The 21,209-nt window shown below is 32.8% G+C and overlaps 1 protein-coding gene across 3 annotated transcripts in view; it reads right to left on the bottom strand.

Annotated features, from left to right (window-relative positions):
- CSMD3 (CUB and Sushi multiple domains 3) overlaps window positions 1–21,209 on the bottom strand; it is a 1,183,499-nt gene that overhangs the window by 988,112 nt on the left and 174,178 nt on the right. For all 3 annotated transcript variants that reach the window (XM_007188796.2, XM_007188797.2, XM_028168178.2), the window contains exon 3: window positions 13,984–14,096. In XM_007188796.2, coding sequence (XP_007188858.2) covers window positions 13,984–14,096 — 113 coding nt within the window. The remainder of the gene's footprint in view (window positions 1–13,983; window positions 14,097–21,209) is intronic.

Below are 21,209 nucleotides of genomic sequence, written 5' to 3'. Positions count from 1 at the left end.
TTTATCTGTAGATAAGAATGATAATATTTATCTGACCAAATTAGTTTGTGTCAATATAAAAGGATTCAAATACTTTTGTAAATTGTTGGGATATTAGTTGCTTTTATTTCTTTTTCTCCACCAAATCATAAGCATCCTGAGAGCCATATTAAAGGTTTTCTAACACCTAATATAATGTCTAGAACATGATAGGTGCTTATAATATGTGTTTTGGAAGGCATTAGTAAATAGATAAGACTGTGTCCCATGCCTTTTTTATTGGTAGAACCACAATATTTTTATCTTTATAAACGGATATTAAACAAGAATATGTGCTGTTTCAACAAACTTACAGAGAGAGTTCAGAGTTGTGGTCACTAGAGGCAGGAGGTGTGGGGAGGAGGAATTGGATGAATAAAAGGTACAGACTTCCAGTATAAGATAAATAAGCACTAAGGATGTACTGTACAACATGATTGTTATAATTAACACAGCCGTATGCTATATATGAAAGTTGTTAAAAGAGTAAACCCTAGGAGTTCTCATGAAAAGGAAAAATTACTTTTTTCTATTTTTGAAATTTTATATCTATGTGAGTTCACTAAACTTGCGGTAATCATTTCATGTTGTATGTAAGTCAAATCATTATGCTTAAACTTATGCAGTACTGCATGTCAGTTATATCTCAATAAAACTGGAAGAACAAAAATACTAGTGGGGAAAAAAAACTAGAATAGACAAAACACCTGTGTGATATGTTGAACTAAACTATGCATAGTCCATCTATGGGGAAATAAAGAATATGTACTGTTTCTTATTCTGACACGGTGGCAGAAACTTCTAATTGTTCTTTATTAGCTTCTATCCCTTTCATTCATAGCAATACGATTTTTAGCTGGACATATTAACATCTTGAATAAAAGACTGCATTTCCCAGCCCCCAGTGCAGCCAAGTTTCATGTGACTATAATCTGACAATTGGATATAAACAGAAGTGTCATAAAAAGGTTTTGTGCAAAGAAGTATTAAGGACTATTACTGAAAAATACACAGGTGTTGGGAGGGCAAGAGAGAAAGCTAGGAAAGCAGACAGGATTCTAATGTAGTAGTCTAGTTAAATCCAGGGAGAGATGATAGTTGTTAGGACTCTAGGGTAGTAGTAGTAAAGATGGTGAGAAACGGTAAGATTCAAGACATATTTTGATTCAATATTTGCCTTTGAATTAGATGTAAGTTGCTAGAACAAGAAAGGAATAAAGCATGACCCCAAAGTTTTTGGACCTGAACAGTTGAATGAATTGTGTTGCCATTTTGTTGAGAAAGACATGGGGATGAGACAATTTGGAATTAAGCGAAGATATCAGGTTGGAAAATATGATGGAAATTATAGTAAAATAATTGCAAAATTGCCACCATTTCTTTATCTCATCTCCCCTTTACGCATGCCCTCTGCCATATGTTGTCATGGTCCTGTTGTCGGAACCCTGGCTTGTTTATGTGATTTCCTTTAGCCAATGGGAAGTTAGCAGACTAAATCAAGCAGAGATTTTAAAAGTGCTTTTGCATTTCCATTTTTATCATGTTTGCATCTTGGGTATGGGCACGAGACCATACCTGAAATATCCTGTTAGTGGATGAGACACTTGAGTATTGCCAAATCACCTCAGGTTGTCCCAGATGAGGTCAGCCAGATTAGCCACTAGGCAGAAACATGAGTGAGTCCATCCAAGATTACCAGTGTGACAGAGCCAACCCCCTCATAAGCTTGAACAATAAATATTAATTTTGCATCCCCCTGAGGTTTTGTGATTGTCCTATAGCAATAGCTAAATGATAGATATGTTCAGTGTATCCATGTTTCTTTCAGACACCGGAGCAGATTAGCCCACATAGAGCATGAGTGTAGAGATGAGGGCCAAAGACTGAGTCCTGTGGCACATCAGTATCTAGAAGTTAAAAGCAGAAGGACCTGGTCACTTACTATGGTGAATTTTATTTATCAGTTTCAGATGGAGATTGGGTATCTAAAATGATAATGTTATTATCAAACAAGCAAAAATAATACACATTTGAAGTAAACCTCCCTCACAAAATTTAGTTCGTGTGCTAAATGTATTTGTGTTTTCGTAAACAACTGCTGATAAAATGACATACATGGTTTATTAGAAATATATAAAGTTTGTGTTACTGATATTGTGTTACTTATTTTCCACTCTAAATGAAATTATATCAGCTTGACTCGAGGGCAAAATGAAATAATATATGGCCAAAATGTTCACATTTACAAAATTGAAATGTAATCTAACAGACTAATTCCTTAAGTTAATAATGTGGAACCTTTGAACATTATAAGTTTCTGTAGTTTCCCGTATAAATCAGTTGCTTCCAAAACTCGTATCTTTCCCCAATTCATAAACAGAAGTTCATATAGATAAATTCTCTTTTCGTACATCAACTCATATCTGAAAGATTTCATTTGGTAAATCTCTAATCTGAACACATATACTTTTTTAATTACTTTGGTCTCATATTTCTTTTTCATGGCTACTAAGTTCAAGAAAATCCTTTTGTCATTTTCCCCTATCCACAAGCCAAAAATATTTCAAAGCATAAGATTAGTATGTTAAATTGAAGTCCTTTATTCACATACTCTTGGGTATTTTTAATTTTTTAGTAAATTTTCAATTAATATCTTTGACAATTTTTCTATCAGAGACAATAGTATTTATATATATATAATATAAATATAAGTATACTTATTTATATTATATAAATATAATATAAATTTATATCTTACAGATTTCAGATTTTAAATCCATATTTTCTTTTGCCTTTTAATATAAAAGTGGCTTTTTATTTTATTATTATACAGCAGCTTTCACATTTTATTTAGTCCAATCTATCAATCAATCTTTTCCTTAGTGCCATATTTTCCTTTTGGCCTTTGCAGTTTGAAAACTTTCCTCTCCCATGAGCTGATAATATTCTGCTATATTTCTTCATGGACTATACATTTTCATTTCAAATTTTAATTATTTATAGTCATCTGGGATTTATGTTGTGATAACTGTATTAGGAAAATGTACTCAGTGCATAATATGAACAAGTATTACCCTGGTATAAAACAAACAAAAAATAGTACAAAAAGACAAAATGGGAGACTGATTGTACAAATAAATGTAGTTGGATAAATTCTTTTGAAATCATGATGGAGGAGATATATCCCACACTACTGAAAGAGAGTTCAACAAACACCCCTTACAGGATGGAAAAGAAGGAAGGAAAGAAAGAGTACTCATTATTTTCAGATGATACTTACAAAATTATCCAAAAGTATATATAGAATGTTGTAGCTTATTAAATACTTTTAAAAATAATACTATATATAGCCAATAAAAATGTTGAAACTTTTAGATTAGCATCTACCCATGTGAGGATCTTCATATAATAATTCTTAAAGGTATCTTTCATTTGGAATTTTTAAAAGTGATTGAAAATTGTCTAACATTTATTGAATCCAGATGCTGTGGTGGTAGAACACTCTACGCATGTGTTGGGAAACAATTCTCCAGATGCCTCTCATGTTTTCCACATCTTATAAGGAGAGGCAGTGACTCTCTTTGTTCAGCAGCAATATGGAAATACTATCTTCCTCCAGAGCAAAGGGCCTGTTTACTTACTATCTATTATAAAAGATCCTGTTTCCCTAAGTTAAGAGTTCCTCTCCTGTATATGTGGGCATCACCTGGCACTCTTCTCATTGCCCTGTTGAGAAATGAGGCTCTGGGCACCTGAATAATTGCTGATACTCTATTTCTATTGCTGTATGTAATATAGCCCTTTGTCCCTGACTCAGTAGTTTTCTGTCTTCTGCCAGCATCCCTGAAACTGTGGCAGGCTAACTCGTTAACTTTCGAATAGGGTAAAATGTCAGAATCATCACTGTTTTTAACAATATGTAGATACATAGAACGATAAGATTTTTTTAAAGATGGATCAGTAGTTTCTGTTTTCTTTGTCACTAGGAAAAAATAATTATACTTAATCAAAATGACTAAAAGTTTGCAGTTTGAACATGTTGTTACTTTCGGTTCTGTGTATTATCTCTTCTAGCCACAATGTCTTTAAGAAGATGTTTGTTCTTTGCTTCAGAGCCCTTATAATTATCCATAATTTTGTTATGAGTTTTTGTTTATGCACTTGCTTAAAGGACTATATTTAGATAACAAGTATAATTAAATTAATTTCTATACTAAACTTGGCATTCTTCCATTTCACCCTCTTTCCAAGTCAATTGCAATGACTGCCTCATCACGCTCCAGTTCTGTCTCTAGCACTGACGTGTTAGCTTAGAGCTGCAACTCTTGAGTGGATTACTTCTCTTAGACTCTGTCAGGGTTTTGAGCTTTGTCCCTGGAAGAGCATTGCACATGTCTCTGCATATGTGAAAACTGTCATTTCTTCCCTTGTTTCAAGCTGAAAATGGATCACCCCGTTGGCAGCACTATGATTCCTGGGAAACCCTATCTAAGGGTGCTTGCTACTCCCTAACTCATCTTGCTGAAATAACATATGGGTAAATTGTCACATCCATCTTCTTATTTGAACAACACTCTAAGAAAGACCAAACAAATAGCTAGATATATTGTTTCTTTTGAGAAAATGGAAATTCAGAGTTTATATGATATGACCAAACATTATAATATATATGAATATATATCAATATTACCAATATATAATATTGAATATATATGGTAGAACAGCAAAGATACTAGCTAACATTTATTGAATGTTGCTTATATATCAGGTGCTGTGCTTTGAATGTTGCATCATTAACTTCCTTGATCTTCAAAACAACCTTGTAGAATCAGTATTGTATTACTCGTATTATGAAGAACTGAGCCTCAGAGCATCTGAGTGATAGCCTTAAATATTAGGTCTTGTAAAATTTTTTTTCCATTACCCTATATTTCTTACTAAGAACAAAAATATGCTATATTAAAAATAAATTCATATTAAATTGTGATCATCTTAAAAAATAAACATCTGAAGCACACTGTCCGATTATAATTGAATTGAACTTATGCAATAGAATATAAAAATGTGCTACTTACTAACCTAAAAGAAATCAATTTACCAAAGTAAGGAGAAAAAAATATAAAGAATATATTAACTATATCTCTTTTCAGGTAAAGATAGTTCTGCTTAGGGTGATAAATAATAAAATGCATCTTCTAACCTTCTGTTCTTTCTCTTTCTGTATTTTCTATCCTGTTTTGAACTATCACCTAAATGAGTCACTCAACAGGATATGCTAGGCAGAATTCTAAGATGGGCTCCAAGATTTCCACCCTCTTCCCATGAGTACAGGTGGGACCTATGGATATGATGGAATAGTTGCCCCCTTCATTAGGTTACATTATATGGCAGTGGTGATGGGACAGTCAGTCCTGTGATTATGTTATACTACATAGCCCTCCTTGTAAGCCAAGTAGAGAGAAAGTCTGAGAGAAGTGCTGTAGCTAAGCTGAAAGGTTTTGAACTGCCTTTGGGTGAGGAGGATGGTAAGGAACCACAAGCAGCCTATAAAAACTATGAAAAATCCCTGATCAATCACTGGCAAGAAAATAGGGACCTCAATCATACCACTGGTAAGGAAATAAATTCTACCAGCAACCAGTAAGCTTGGAATAGGACCCTGGCCTTAATCACAGTGCTAGCCAACACCCTGACAGCAGACTTGTGAGATCTGAGCTAAGAACCCAGCTGACCCCTGCCAAACTTTTAATCTATAGCACTATGAGATTATAATTTGTGTTGTGTTAGTCCACGAAATGGTGGTAATTTTGTTATATAGCAATACAAAACCAATACAGAAGGGAAGGATCCTTTTGTGGAAAAATTCCTTTAAATATCATTGTGAGAAGTAAATGCTATGCTATATCTACACAGAAAAGCACAATGAAATATTGTATGAAACATAGAAAGTGATGGCTAGTGTTTGACAGTTATGGCCAAAAAAGCATGCTGTAAAATGAGAAAATCTTCAGTTGGAAGCATGGTGTAAGGACGAAAAGTATTGATAAGTGCCTTCAGAGATGGCAGATAACCAGAATAATTATTGTAAATGCAAATGAATATGAAAAAAATTATTTAGAAATATTCAATAATTTTAACTACATAGTTGGAAATATCATTGATTTAATAATTAGATAGGAGCAATAACAAAGGAACATTTAGTCCTCTGAATAATACTAAGAGTCCAAAAACCAGTGCCTTGAGGTCAATTTATATTAAAGAGTATACAAAACCTAAAGAATATTCTAGACAATATATCACACTATATAGGAAAAGTATAATTTTTATTGGGATAAACTATGTTGTCTTATGTGGTATGGGGAAAATTATTAAAAATCCATCTTAAAGCTGATAGTTGTGTAACAAGTAGTGAAAATGGGATGTGATGACATAATTATTTCTCCATGCAGAAAAATAATTTTATCTAGTACAGTACATATACCCATTGAATGAAAATGATTGATGCTGTTTATTATTCCCATTGAAATGTTTGATTTGCACATTTTATTTTACATATGTTTATTTCTTAATCATATTAAATGGTGCTCTGTTAAAGAGCATAATTATTTTTATAAGGAAGAAACAATTTCAAATTTAATTTTCTGTGATATGCCATCATACTTACAGTCAAATAATAAACATAAATTTATATTTTGCTAATTTTCTACATTTTGTTAAGAGGGAATCAAGATAAATCCACGAATTAATTCCTTAACCAAACTTATAGTATAGTTCTCTTTTAAACCACGAGTTGTATGCTATCAATTATAACAATTTATCACAATGTATAGTCTTTGAGTGTATGAAACACAAAAAAATCTTTGACATATAATTAGAATCTTACATTAATCACTGTCTCAATTAAACTTCATTCTAGCACTCATATAAAAATGATAAATTATAGCAGTTGACAGATATGACACAGCAACATTATAAAAGAAGGAAATTTAATGTGAAATGAGATTACATACTGTGTTTAATCATCCTACTTCTGGAGAATAAAATACAATCTTGAATTCCATCCCATCTTCTCCATATGAAGCACAAAGATTAAGTAGGTCATATGTCACTGGCTTTAACATTTTTTTATATTCAGCTTATTTTTCTCTTTATGCCATATGAGCAATTTTTAATTTTTAAAGTGCTTCATAAAGAAACTATTTACTTCAAGAAAGTAAAGATTTTAAAGTAAAGAAAATATCTATAAAAAGTAAAAATAATTTTAAGTATCATTTATGGCTTTTCTCAAATAAAAGACCAAAATTTTTCCTAAACCTTGTTCATTTAATGTAAATATTTGTGGTTACTGCCTTTTAACATGTTCACTGGCGTTTTAAATCTTTGTAAGTGGGAAATGTATTAAGTCTTTCCTCATTCCAGATCAAAGTATTAGATATTCCTATTTATTACTTGTATGTAACAAGCATCTATTAAGTGCTTGCAGTGTGCCAGGAATGTGCTGAAATAGGGCGCAATTTACAAACAAGTAAAACAGGTTCTATACCCTCAAGCTTCTCAGAGCCTAGTGTGAGCAAAAAATATCAATACATTGTACAGGTGTACTCAGCAGGAGAGCTGGAGATTTAAGGTAGAACAATTTAAATACCATAGTATATGTAGAAATTTAATATATGTTCATGTGACCATTTCATGAATTGAGGCAAATGATGAGAAATAAGGCTGGAGATCTGTTGTACAGGTGTATGTGCTACACTGTGCAGAAATGGGAAATGTTTAAAATGTTATTGCTTTTTTTAAAAAAAGAGTTATTGCTTAATGTCGAAAAGCATTCATAGTATTGAGAATACTATTCAAGTTTTGTTGTGAGTACAATGAAAATATATATCTTCCTGGATAATAGATGTAAACTTGAGAATTAATAAATTTTTGCATATACCCAGCCAAATCCACATATTCATTATAACACTGTAACTTTTAACTCCATTCTGTAGATGATATTTAGGGAAAAGTCTGATTTTTGTAATTCTCTAGATTGGGATTTTGAGCAATTTAAAAGGGAGAGAATATAGCCAGTGTAACTTTAAGTGGAGTATATGCTATAAAAATATTGAATCACTATGTCGTATACCTGAAACTAATATAATATTGTAAATCAACTATACTTCAATTAAATAAATAAATACAAGAGAGAGAAGGCACTCATGACTTAGATAGATGGTCACTGGCCACTACAGACAAAACCACTGCTGGGGCCAAGTACAGGGTCCCATGAACAGCTTCCCACACTATCAGATAACTAGGCCATAGGAAAGAGGTGCACCAAAGAGCCAGACTGTGGTGACAGACCTTTGGAGGGACCTGCCTGCAGCTGACAAAACTTCTGGAGGGCCAGACCCCCAAAGTCCTCAAACCTAGGGCTACTGTTCCAGAAAGGCCAGGACACAGCTACTCACACTCCGTGAGGACCTGAACATTGAAGACAAGTCTCCCAGAGAGCCAGACCAAACAGAGCCTGATTGCCAGAGAGTTAGTTCACAAGAGTGGGACATCTCAGAGGACCGTGTCATCTGGGATGGGACTTGGGCAGAGTATGGTGGCCTAGATCTCTGGAAGACTAAACCATCCAAGGGCCAGATTCCCAGTGAATAAAATTCCAGAGATAGAACCTCCAATGAATCTATCCATGAAGGATGGAAAACCCAGAGGACTGTGCCATGGAGATCAAGGCCACCTGAGAAATTGTCTTCCATAGTGTCAGACCAAACAGGCAAGGACCACTGGAGGAGCAGGCCATGGAAAACAAGACCACCAGGCTAGACCCTGGGGAACAAGGGAGGACCAGATTCCAAAGGGGAATGCTACGAAGGGGCAATGACGGAGACAGGATCTCATCCTAGTTCCCTGGTACCAGCTCTACCTCCTGCTCCTGCCCTTAGCCACTGGTGGCTAATGAAGCCAAGAAAAGCTGGAGCACAGGGATGGCACCAGTAGTGGGAGTGGAGGTAGGAGGATAATCTCATCTTCTGCCTGCAGCTCAATCCGAATTTCAGGGCAGGAAGTTACCCAAAGTAAGTAAAGTTGGGGGGGGGGGGCAGGCCATGGATTAAGATGTTTCAATGCCTAAGTAGCCAGACTCTATGGAACCCTGAAGGCAAAATATTTGAATTTGATCGAGAGACCAAAAAAAACAGTCTCTGCACGTATTATATTTCCTTGTATTATGTTTTAAAAATATGATATCTCTCATTTATTTTTAAAAGTAAGGTAAAGATCCATTAACTTCTTTTATGAACCTAACCTACCTTCATTGCTAGAAAACTAATATATGTAATTTTATTACATAAATTTCTCTTGCTACAATTCAGCTGTCTTGCTAGAAGCATAACTGACTTCATTCTAACTTGTAATCTCTCCATTAAAGTTCATGGTACTGCAGTTTAAATTTATAAAGCTTAGGAATAAAAAATAACACCTAAAATTAAAAATCACTAAAGTCATTTGACATTCTCAAGTGAAAACTTTTAGTAAACATGTGTGATGGATAGCTAAAATAGAATAGTAAATAATATAAACATTCTTCTGTATGTGAAATGTTTAAAAAGGACACAGAATATATAGGTCACATGTAATATACACAAAAATATATTTCAACTTTTATATTTCGTATTGTTTTATACACAGCATTATCAGTAATTCTTACTTTTGTAATGCTCTTTTGCACTAAATTTTATGTGGTCATATATATTTATAATGGAATTAGTTTGTAGTTAGGTATAGAATAAGTCTCTGAAATATATACAGTTTATATCTCTAGGGTACTTAAACATATTTTTACATTAAGGTTAGTGCTTTATTAAATTCTTGCTCATTACAATTTTTCATATAATTTTCTAGGGTGAGAAAAATCCATGTAAAATGTTTAGCACTGTGATTGACACAAAGAAATCACTCAGTAAATGTTACCTAGTAGTAATACTGTTATTAAACAAATTTTTATGTTTCTTAATTAAAATGTGAAAATGATTGAACAGCAAATTTGCTAAAACTGAGACTGTTATCCCTGTAATATCTTAATTACTTAGTCATACACATCAATAATCATTAGGGCATAATAGCTACCTTGAGTTTGAAGCGATTTTCAAGACTTTTTATTTTTATGTCTGTTTCTGATCATTGAAGGATCACTGATACATACTGAAATTATTCATTGAGATTCTCCTAGACATTAAACTAACCAATTCATATAATATATAATAATATTTAATGATTACATGTAATATGTATATAATCCACTATATGCTTGGATTATATTACTTTCTACAATAAACAATTCCAAAATGATAAGATAGTCTATGGTATACCTTTATGATCTTGCACCTATAAAGAATGATTACGTAGCTTTGAAAGTAAAATGTGAAAGGAGTCCATTGTACAAAATAACTTTTAGCAGAAACTAGAATATATTTTGAACTCTGTTTGGCAGATCTGAAAAGACAAAAGAGCATTTCCATTGTGTGCTCCACAGAATACAGATGGGTACCAGTTTTATCCTGATCAAATTTTGAAAGATGGTTATATGACTATTCAACTTAGTATACACTAGTGTTTTTCCAACTTGTTTCACAGAACACTATTCTACTCATTTGTTTTTATAAATCTTAAGAAACATATGAAAACAAAGTTCTGTGAAACAAATTTTGAGAAACAGTGACAAGAAATTCAAGTGTATGATAGGCAATAATGAGGAAAAATAAAAATATATGCAGCTAGATATTAATGGGGAAAATTTTCCACAGAAATGTAATACCTCACAGCTTCAACTTCAAGAAGTTTAAAAGCATTTCTGATAAATGGTTAAGAGCTCTGAAACTCAATCAAAATGTGTGAAACGGGGATATCACCCTCCACAGTTTTAAAGTATATGGGCTGAAGTAAGATAGCAGAAGTTTGTAACAACAGAGAAGGTCTGTGAAGATCACAGATGACGTACATTTATCAATTTTTCTACATTGGATTTGCAATTGGAATTATAATGCATATTATACGGCTTCACTCTACAGTCTGATTCAGGATTGTAATTGGGGCCAAGAATTCTACATTTTAGCAAATTCTCCAGATGATTCTGATGCATGTGGTCCACTATTGGCAGTTTGAGAAACACAGAAAAATGCACAAATATCACTAATAAATAGAGACCTCATAAATTCTAGTACACAAGGACAAAGTCTCAGGAAACTTTAAAAAATAAAGAAAGTAATTAGTAAGTGATTATATGGAGGGAGATGAAATGAAAATAAATGAGATTCAGACATTAGGTTCATCCTGCAAAAAAACCAAAACAAAACAAAAAATACAGGTGTAAATTTAGAGGACAGGCTTTGAAATTTCAAACTAAGTTTTCTGAACTTCACAATACACCAGTTGGCCTTGAGAGTGTCATTGGCTGTGGTTAAATAAATAAATGCTTGTAGCTACTCCCTCTGTAAAATATTACATAATGTTGCACATGGTGTGGTAGGACTAATGAAGCCTAACCCACACGCCCACACACACACTACAGAATCCCTGGAACCTGTGAATATGTCGTATTACCTTGCAAAAAGGACTTTGCACGTGTAATTATGCTTAAGGACTTTAACTTGGGGAAATTGGGTCTACATGGATAATCAAGGCTAATCTAATGACATAGGCCCTTAGAAGCTAAGAAATTTCTCCAGCTGAAGTCAGAGGTGTGTGGGAAAAGAAGATAGTAGAGAGATGCACTAAGAAGGGAACATCAGAGAGATTTCAAGTATGAGAAGGATTCATTTCACCAGTGGCTAGCTCACAAATGTAGGTCTTACATGCAAGGAAGAGAGAGGCCTCTAGAAACGGTGGGCAATAGATCTTTTCCAGAGCCTTCTGATAAAAGCCTAACCAGCTGACATTTTTATTTCAGCCTTATGAAACTCTGAGCAGAGGACTAGCAGAGACAACCAGGACTTTTCAACTACAAAACTGTGAGATAATATATTTTTGTTGTTTTGCTGCTAAATTTGTGGTTGTTTGCTATGGTAGCCATAGAAAAGTAGTATACATGGTAGAAGATACCCATCACAAATCAATACCTGAAGATGTTCTGCAGGGTGATGACCAATCCCTCAATACTACCCAGATGCCTAGTACCTTATATTTTAAGTCAGGATCTCCCAAACATACATTGAAATGTCATGAAGATATATGAATCCATTTTCACTGAAGCAGAAAAGACAGAAATTTAATGTTGTATATGTAGAAACAATGGAGAGCTATGAAAATATTTTTGACAATATTTCATGAAACTTGACAGTCAAACCAGAAAGTATGGCAATATTATAATACATCTTCCAAGTTCCTACAATTTCAGTATACTTAGTATTTGCTGAAAGAATAAACTAACCTAAAATATTTTTATACTTTGATGAACAGAGTACAAATTCTCTATTATGGAGCCTTTAATAGAAAACTATTGTATTACTAACTCCTTCAATATTGCCAAAATTACACTTAAAATTAAACCCTTTGTGTTTGTAGTGTTTTAAACTATGAATTAAGTTGCCAAGATAAAAATATTCAACTATTGTGAAAGTACCTTCAAAAATAATGATTATTACTATCACAATGGAGGAAAATAAGTCTTGGAATGCATCCTCCCCTGCTAGAGAAAGACAGTTCAGAAATGTATTAGGTAGAAAATAGTGTTCAAAACTGCTGTGATATGGCATTATTAAGAATATTAAAAAAAGAGAAAATATTTTTACTCAACAGTTTACTAGCAGGTATTTTTTTCCTAGGGAGAAAGCACTAGATGAAACTTTCAGTTTAAAACTTTCCCCACATGCAAACTGTTAACCTGTATACTAAAGCAATTCTATTTTATATATGATTGTTTTCTAGAGTGCTCTTTAAACATATTATATTTTGAATTATTATGTGCTTTAGAAAGTAACCACCCCTGCTACTGTATTTGTATATCTCTTATCATGATGTTAGATCTGGTGTGGTGCATTCCGGTAATATGGTCCTGGGGAGGCAAGTTGAATTCTGTTATGCTATTCCTATGGGTAAGGAAGGGATCCTTCCCTAAACTAGGTTTTATTGTCAAGTCACATAGAGAAGAAATTACAACTACATGACCTCAATATGAAGCCTTGAGAACAGGTTATTTTTACCTTCAGATTTTTTTTACACTGTAAAAAGGGAAAACAATACAGATTCTGTACATTTTTAACACCATCAGCAGAGCCTGTGGTGTTACCCAGTTATCAAACAATAATTGTATAGTGAAACATGAGTCCCCACACTATGTGGGATAAATAAAGATTATAAATGACCTCCAATCAGTTCAGGTTTTGATACTAAGTGAGCCTGTAGCAAACTTCCAGATAAAAAACATCAGTTTCAAGTGCTTCTTTATTTTCCTCTTTGTGGTTAAGGGATTATGGATCTGTGGGACTGGAAATACTGGTTTAAAATGAAAAATGTCAACTCTTGTCTCTTAATAGAATTTTCTCTTTATTCCAACTTGCAGAGAACACAAATGACCAGTTTATTTTATGGCAGAGAGGCAAAGAACAGAGGAGAATAGGGTGGAGTCTGTGATGCCTGAATCTCAAATCAGGCCTAGTTTCCTTTTACTCTCAGATTCTGTTCCCTTTTATTAAGGTTTAAACCTATAGAGATGCCATGGTCTCATCTCCTAAGAAGATTTATGGGCAAGGTTTTCCTCTGTCTAGGCACACTGCAATGAAACATTAAAGCCTACTAAGTCTAGCTTTTTATTATATATTGATGATTATTGAGAAGGTGAATCTTGGTATAAGATTTGACATAGCAGGATGAAGTATAACTTCTGTCCTGGTGATTTTTCTTCTATTTTTACCCTGGAGAATTTTGGTTTTACTACATTGAACTGGGCAGTGGTCCTTTTATATTACCATCACTTACCTTCATAGTATACTTTAAATCCATGAGCACTAACTGCAAAATCACTGGTCAAACGTAGTGAGAACACAGATTTGGTACTTGTCACTGGTGGTGGCAGATGGAATCCTGTTAACCTGAAACATAAACAGAATTAACTATTAGCTATAGACATTTTACCTAATAGAGTTGAAAGAGTATTAAAAGTCATTTTATCAAATCCCTAAGCTTTGTGAGTGTGTGTGGTGTGAATTAATTTATTACATGTTGATTAGAACGTGTCACTCATCGAAAGCAATTGCTATAAGTATATATAAATATGTTTATTTATGTGTGTGTGCTATTACTGTTTATCATGCCTATCCCATATATCATCTATATGAAAATATTGATCAATTCAAACTTTGGGAACTAAGTTATGAGATTATGGGTCTGTGCATATTTTAGCTGTTGATTTTAATAACACTTAGAAGACATTTCTGTTGAATTTTCCTGACAGTTTAAAATATATATGAGTGGGAAATATTTCATGAAATTTAATATTAAAGGAAGAGATGTGATCTAAATATGAAATCTCTAAAGTAAAATTTCTACATGTGGGAAGTGATTCTGTTTTATCAGATTCCAGGAAGTTCTATTAAAATTAATAGTTGCAAATTACTTTTGGTTAATAATGCATAAGTTTACATAACAAATAGTTGTCTGATATTTTTGCCCATAATTCACTACTTACTTTGCTAATAATTTATTGCATATAATAAGCTCGATTATATAAAATATAATTTACAATTGACACTTAATAAAGCAGAAAAGAAAAATTAAAAATAAGAAAAAGCACATTCATTGGATATAATTTTTATAAAACTAATGAAGATGAATAATTTTAAAAATTTTCTATGAATTGCCCTTTATGTAACTTTCTCATTTTTTATTCTTAATATGAGAGTTAGGATTGAGAATTTTATGCAATGGAATTATATTATTTTTTAATATACTTGCTATTTTTGCCCAACATTATATAGGTAGAATTAGTCTGTACTGAAATTATCAAATATTTTTATTTCTGAATAGCAGTAGTTCTCGTTTGTCTCAGGCCTACTTACTCTAAAAATTTATTAAGAACCCCAAAAAGATATTGCAGGCTAGATCTATCAATATTTACCCTATTTAAGTTTAAACTGAGAAACATTTTAAAATGTACATTAGTAATATCATTTAAAAATATACAGAATAAATCCATTATGTGTTGACATAAATAATATTTTAGTATTAAATAACTATCTTTTCCAAAACAAACAACGAGAAGAATACACTGTGCTTTATTTTTGCAAATCTCTTTAATGCCTGTCCATTAGTAGAAAGTAGCTAGATTATCATATCTGCTTCTTTATTGAATATATTGCAATATGTTATTTTGTTTGATGGGTATGAAGAACCCTGATCTCACTTAGACATTTAGTTGTAAAAGGGAAGAGTATTCTAATAGCTTTTGCTTGTAAAAGTGGTTATTCTTCTTTGATACTACATAAAAACTTGACTAGTTACAATGTTGAATTCAAACCATATCAGCTAATATTTTTGCACTCTGTAACATTAAAGTCCTTTGGTTCACCTTGTCCTTGCAATAGATTGTATTTACTCATGCATTTTTTAACATTATGCATGCATTGGTCATTTGAAATATATTGGTTCACTGAGTTAGAGAGATCTTCCAAATATTGATACACTTCATTATAAAATATGTAAAAATCACATATATTTTTATTTCTATTGATCGCACCAGAAAAATCTTTAAACTTGGGGAAGCTCTAAAGCTTACAGTGGTGGATTGAAGTTTTCCAAAATTCTAATTTTTTACTTGAAAACTCAGACTTCATCACTGACAGCAAATCCTGTCAGTTGTTTTCCTTGAAGTAACAAGTCAGGTTCATATTTTTCGGAGGAGCAGGGGGGAAATAGATACCAAATGCCTAAGTGTGACTAACCATAGTTTATCTGTTAATCATTCTTTCAAATAAAAAGTTTGTTCCATGAAAAAAGTGGCTAGTTCAGCTGACAACTCAAGCTATTTTTCCTTCAGACACCCATCATATTTTAGTAGGCATAAGGTTTTTGTTTGTTTGTTTTTCATTTTTTTCCATTTTGTCGCACAGGTCATTAAAAAGAGGAGTATTACAGGGTGGGCATTTAATGAAATAATTAGTTATAGCTTTAACAGGAACATTCTTAAGTACAATTGGATTTTTTTTTTTTTTTTGCACTGCAAGTGTGTGGCAGTAAAGAATACAATGACTAATGATTACTAGTACAGTTTGAAGTCACTGACTTGTGTTAATGCACCAGCAGTTTTATACCCAGCATTACTTTTGTGCATGAGGGCAAATGCCAATACAGAGAAAAAGGTGAATAATTCCTCGGTAGTATTATGGAAATAATTTTGATTTCATGGCCCCCCTGAAAATGTCTCAGAACTTTCAAGGATACATGGTTCACATTTTGAGAACCACTGTTGTATAGGAATCTACTACAATAAATATACCACAATTCATTTATTCACTCACTGTTGATGAACATTTAGGTTCTATATACTTTGTTCAGTATGTCTTCATCAACATCCTTATCAAAGTCCACTCTTGGGACTTCCCTGGAAGTCCAGTGGTTAAGACTGCGCTTTCACTTCAGGGGGCGCGGGTTCGATCCCTGGTCGAGAACTAAGATTCCCACATACCGCATGGTGAGGCCCAAAAAAAAAAAAAAAAAAAAAAAAAAAATATATATATATATATATATATATATATATATACAGAAAATACAGAAAAGTCCATTCTTAAACACTTACATAGCAATTTTCTCTAGAGTATATAAGCATTTACAGCTTTAAATTTTCCTCTTTTTGCTGCATAAGCTACACCCCGCAAGGGACCTAGTCAAACTTTTTTCTAAATTCCTTTGTGATTTCCTCTTTGTTCCATGGTTAGAAATACATTGCTTAAATTATAAACATATGGGTTACTTTAGTTATATTTTGTTACCAATGTGTATCTCATTTGCATTATAGTCAGATAACATTTTCTCTATGAATTTAATCCTTTGAAATTCATTCAAATTTACTTTATGGTCAGATATTATAAATTTTTATTATGTGCTTAGTTTTCTTATAAAGAACAAGCGTATAATTTTCCTATACTTAATCCAAGTTATCACAAACTTAAACAACACCCATTATTATCTCACAGTTACGTGGATCTAGGCAGAGCATAACTCAACTGATTCTCTGCTTAGAGTCTCGCAAGAATGGAATCATGGTGTCAGCTAGACTGCGTTGCTTTCTGGAAACTCTGAAGTTACATCTGCTTCACTTCCAAATTCAGCAGGCTATTGCCAGAATTCAGTTTCATGAAGTTGTAAGATTAAGGTCCTCCTTTCCTTGCTGGCTGTTAGCTTGGGGTTATTCTCAGCTTTTAGAAATTGCCAGCATTCCTTGGTTTGCGGCCCCCTTCCTCCATCTCCAGAGTCAGCAATGGCAGTCCAAGTTCTTCTCATTCTTCAGATATCTATGGTTTCCCCTTCTACCTCATCTCTCTGCTGCTCCCTCTTCTACCTCAGGCTGGAAGAAGTTCTCTGCCTCTTCTGCCTCTGCTTTTAAATGCTCATGTAATTAGACTGTGCCCAAATGGATAATTCAAATATCTTCCTATTATAACATCTGTAATCTTAATTCCATTTGTAAAGTTCCTTTTGCCATGTGATAGAACATATTTGCAGGTTCTGAGGGAACCATTATTCTGGAATCATTATTCTGCCTACAATAATGGGTATATATCAGAGGCTAGGTGCAGTCCCTGACTCCTAATGAAACAAATTAGTTTTCCATGTCTTAAAACTTTATATAAATAAAATCATATAATAAAATTATTCTGCCTCTGGCTTCTTTGACTCAACATTACCTTTGTATTATTATAGCAGTAGTATGGAACTTAACTTTCATTGCTCTATAGGATTCCATTTTATGAATATACTTCAATTTATTTATCCATTCTATTGTTGGTGGACTTTTTTTTTTCCAGTTGGGTCTTTTGTAAATACTACTGCCACGAACATGTGTTACATGTTTTGTAAGCATTTATACATATTTCTCTTGAGAATATACCTAGTACTAGAATTTCGGGGTAATTGGGGAACTAATTAGTTGTTAAATAATTTTCTAGATTTTTTCAACATTATTTCTTGATATAAAGATGTAAAAATAAAGTATTCCCCACTTTAAATGCTCAGAGTATTTTTTCAGAAAAATAAGAAACATTGTCAGGGAAAAAAAAGGACAAATGATTTCGCAACAAAAAAAGTCTGAGAACCTATTTACCTTATAACCAGACTGTTATGATGATATGTATGATATTATACTATGAAAAATGGCCTTCCAAAATTGCCTGGGCTCTAATCACTGGAATATTTAAATATGTCACCTTGTATGACAAAAGGAACTTTACAGATGTGATTAAGTTAAAATCTTAAGAATAGGAAATTACCCTAGATTATCTGGATGGATCAAAGTATTCACAAGGGTCCTTATCAAAGGAAGGTAGGAGGATCAGAGTAGGAGATGTGACAATGAAAGCAGAGGTTCGAGTGATGCAGTTTCTGGCTGTGAAGCTAGAAGGAGGGACACAAGCCAAAGAAGGGCAAGCAGCCTCTATAAGCTGGAGAAGTCAAGGAACAGATTTTCTCCTAGAGCCTCCATAAGAGATGCAGTCCTGCTGACACCTTGAGTTCAGCCCACTTAAATACGTTTTGGGCTTCAGTTCTCCAGACTGCAAGATAATACATTTATGTTGTTCAGACCACTAAGTTTGCAGTAATTTGTTGCATCAACAATAGGAAACCAATGCATAGCTCTCTTTGGGGCTTTGAAATATACATTTTAAAAAAGTGTCTAAAATATTATTCTACAAATGAAAATAGAGGTTCCATGGAACCTAGTGACCACTGTAATTCACTGAGACTCATGTTGATATTATACAAAACAAGTAGATTCAGAGCCTATCAGTGCAACATTTATTTGAAAATAATATTTTGAAAACCTTTCTATATAGGTAAAATATGCAATTTTATCCTCAGATTAGAAGGCATAAGGGACTGGGAGATATTAAACAACTGGATCAAGTTCACAGTAGAGCCAGGTCTAAGACTACAGCATACTGTTTTGTCCCATTTTCTAGCGAACACCCTGTTCCTCCTCTCATTGTCTTTGGCACATTCATTAAATCAAAATATTAAATATTTGAATTACTAACTACTAATGCACATACAAACATACAAATTATTTTACATGCAATCTCAGATTTTTATACTTGTTCAGATACATTAAATAATCCAATTTTTTTAGGAAATATTTAGAACCTTTTACCATTAAATTTTCCAAAATGATAGAGGACAATGTGAAGAATTTTTCCTATTTAGCAAAAGCAAGTTTTTTTCCAGTTATCCTTAAATACTCAGTATGTAGTGGCATGCTGTATAATGGAAGATTTAGTTTTCTTTTTCACTTCAGTAAATGAGGGAAGATGTATGTTTTTAAACTTATTTTCATGATAGTTGTACCATTATGAGGATTTACAGTAACTTGTTTTACTCCCTCCTGTGATACATTACTTGATTGATTTGAAAATAAACTTTAAGTTATGAATCCCATTTGTTACTTTTCTTTACAAGACTTCATTTTATAATTTAATATTTATGTGTGATTATTTATTAAGCTTCTCTCTTTCTCCTTTGGGCACTAAACTTCCTGAGGTCAGTGCTTGGAACTCGATAGTTTATCACCAGTTCTTCATGCAATGCATTCCATGTAAGAGGCTCTCTTAACATGGTTAAATTAATGAACTGGAATGATAGAAGAATGTGAAAGCCATCATAATGCTTTCTTTTTCAAACCAAAAATTTTATTCTTAGAGCAGTGTTTTCAAGAATCATGAGAATGTAAAGAAATGCCAATTGTTAAGAAAATCCAAATAGTCTATTTAGAGACTCTTGTTCAGAGTTATTTTTTACCATGTTATTAATCTCAAGAGTTAAAGGGAGACCATATATTTTATGTATATCTATTTGAAATATCTTTTAGGATATAACTATATAATTTAAACATTTATTTTTCAGGTAAAACTAATATGATTTTTATCTTCAATATGAGTTATAAATTACAGTAGTTAAATATACATGTATTTTACCTGAATTTAACACATTTTCTATGTACTGTAAAAGCATAATATTTTATGGATAAGCATAATATTTTTCATGGAATTCAGATATTTGTGAAATTTAGTTTTTTATATATTGTTTTATTACCTTATCAATTATATTCCCTTCTTATTGACATATGATAAATTTGCATAGTGAATGACATTTTATGTTCCTTTTAAAGAATACCAGAGTGTAATTTTATTTTCACTGAATTACAATTGAAGAAATCACAGCTCAGAATTGATTAGTAAATTGTTTAAATCCATACAGCTGGTAGGCAGTGGAGCAAAAGTATAAACCCATAACTTCCAACTCCAGTCTGTCTCTCTCCTTATGATTTTCCCATAGGGGAAATGATTTTTCCATGAGGGCAAAATGCATATTTAATTCATCTTTTTTCTCCACAATGCCCATATAAATTTCTTAACAAATATGTGGAATAGATAAAAACATGATTTTACCCACATTATAGCTTTAAGTAGTTGAGGCTGGTAAAAAACTGTGTCATAATTATGAAGTCATTGAATTAAAGGCCTGGAAATTAATGGGGAACCACTGCCTGTACATGTTGATACCTTTATGGCAAAGGTTACCAGTGGTTAGCAAAGATATTTCCCAACTAGGAAAACTAAATAAGATTAGCAAACAGAAATGTCAGGGGAAAGTCCTAGATGATGCAATGTTAATGTCCTTCAGATATTATTTTTTATAAAAGTTAAAATTTGAGGAGTTGCCAATAAAGTGTTGAAATATATTAATTTTGCTATGTAGCTACTTTGTTTTATGACATCACAACAATCAATATTTTCTCTCACCATAAATTTGATGCTTAAAAATGCATGTAAACTCAGATTAAAGAACAATAATTTCCCTTTAATACATTTAGTTTCATGAAAAATTCAAAACATTTCCTCTATTTCACATTTGTATTTGGTGAATGTTTTGTCATGAACTACTTTATGGCCATTGTTTCATTAAGTTCTCTCATGTGACAGGATGGCAGAGCATGT

Source organism: Balaenoptera acutorostrata, chromosome 17 (genome assembly GCF_949987535.1).
Source record: "Balaenoptera acutorostrata chromosome 17, mBalAcu1.1, whole genome shotgun sequence".
Lineage (NCBI taxonomy): Eukaryota > Metazoa > Chordata > Mammalia > Artiodactyla > Balaenopteridae > Balaenoptera > Balaenoptera acutorostrata.
This window is presented reverse-complemented; position numbering and strand designations above follow the sequence as displayed.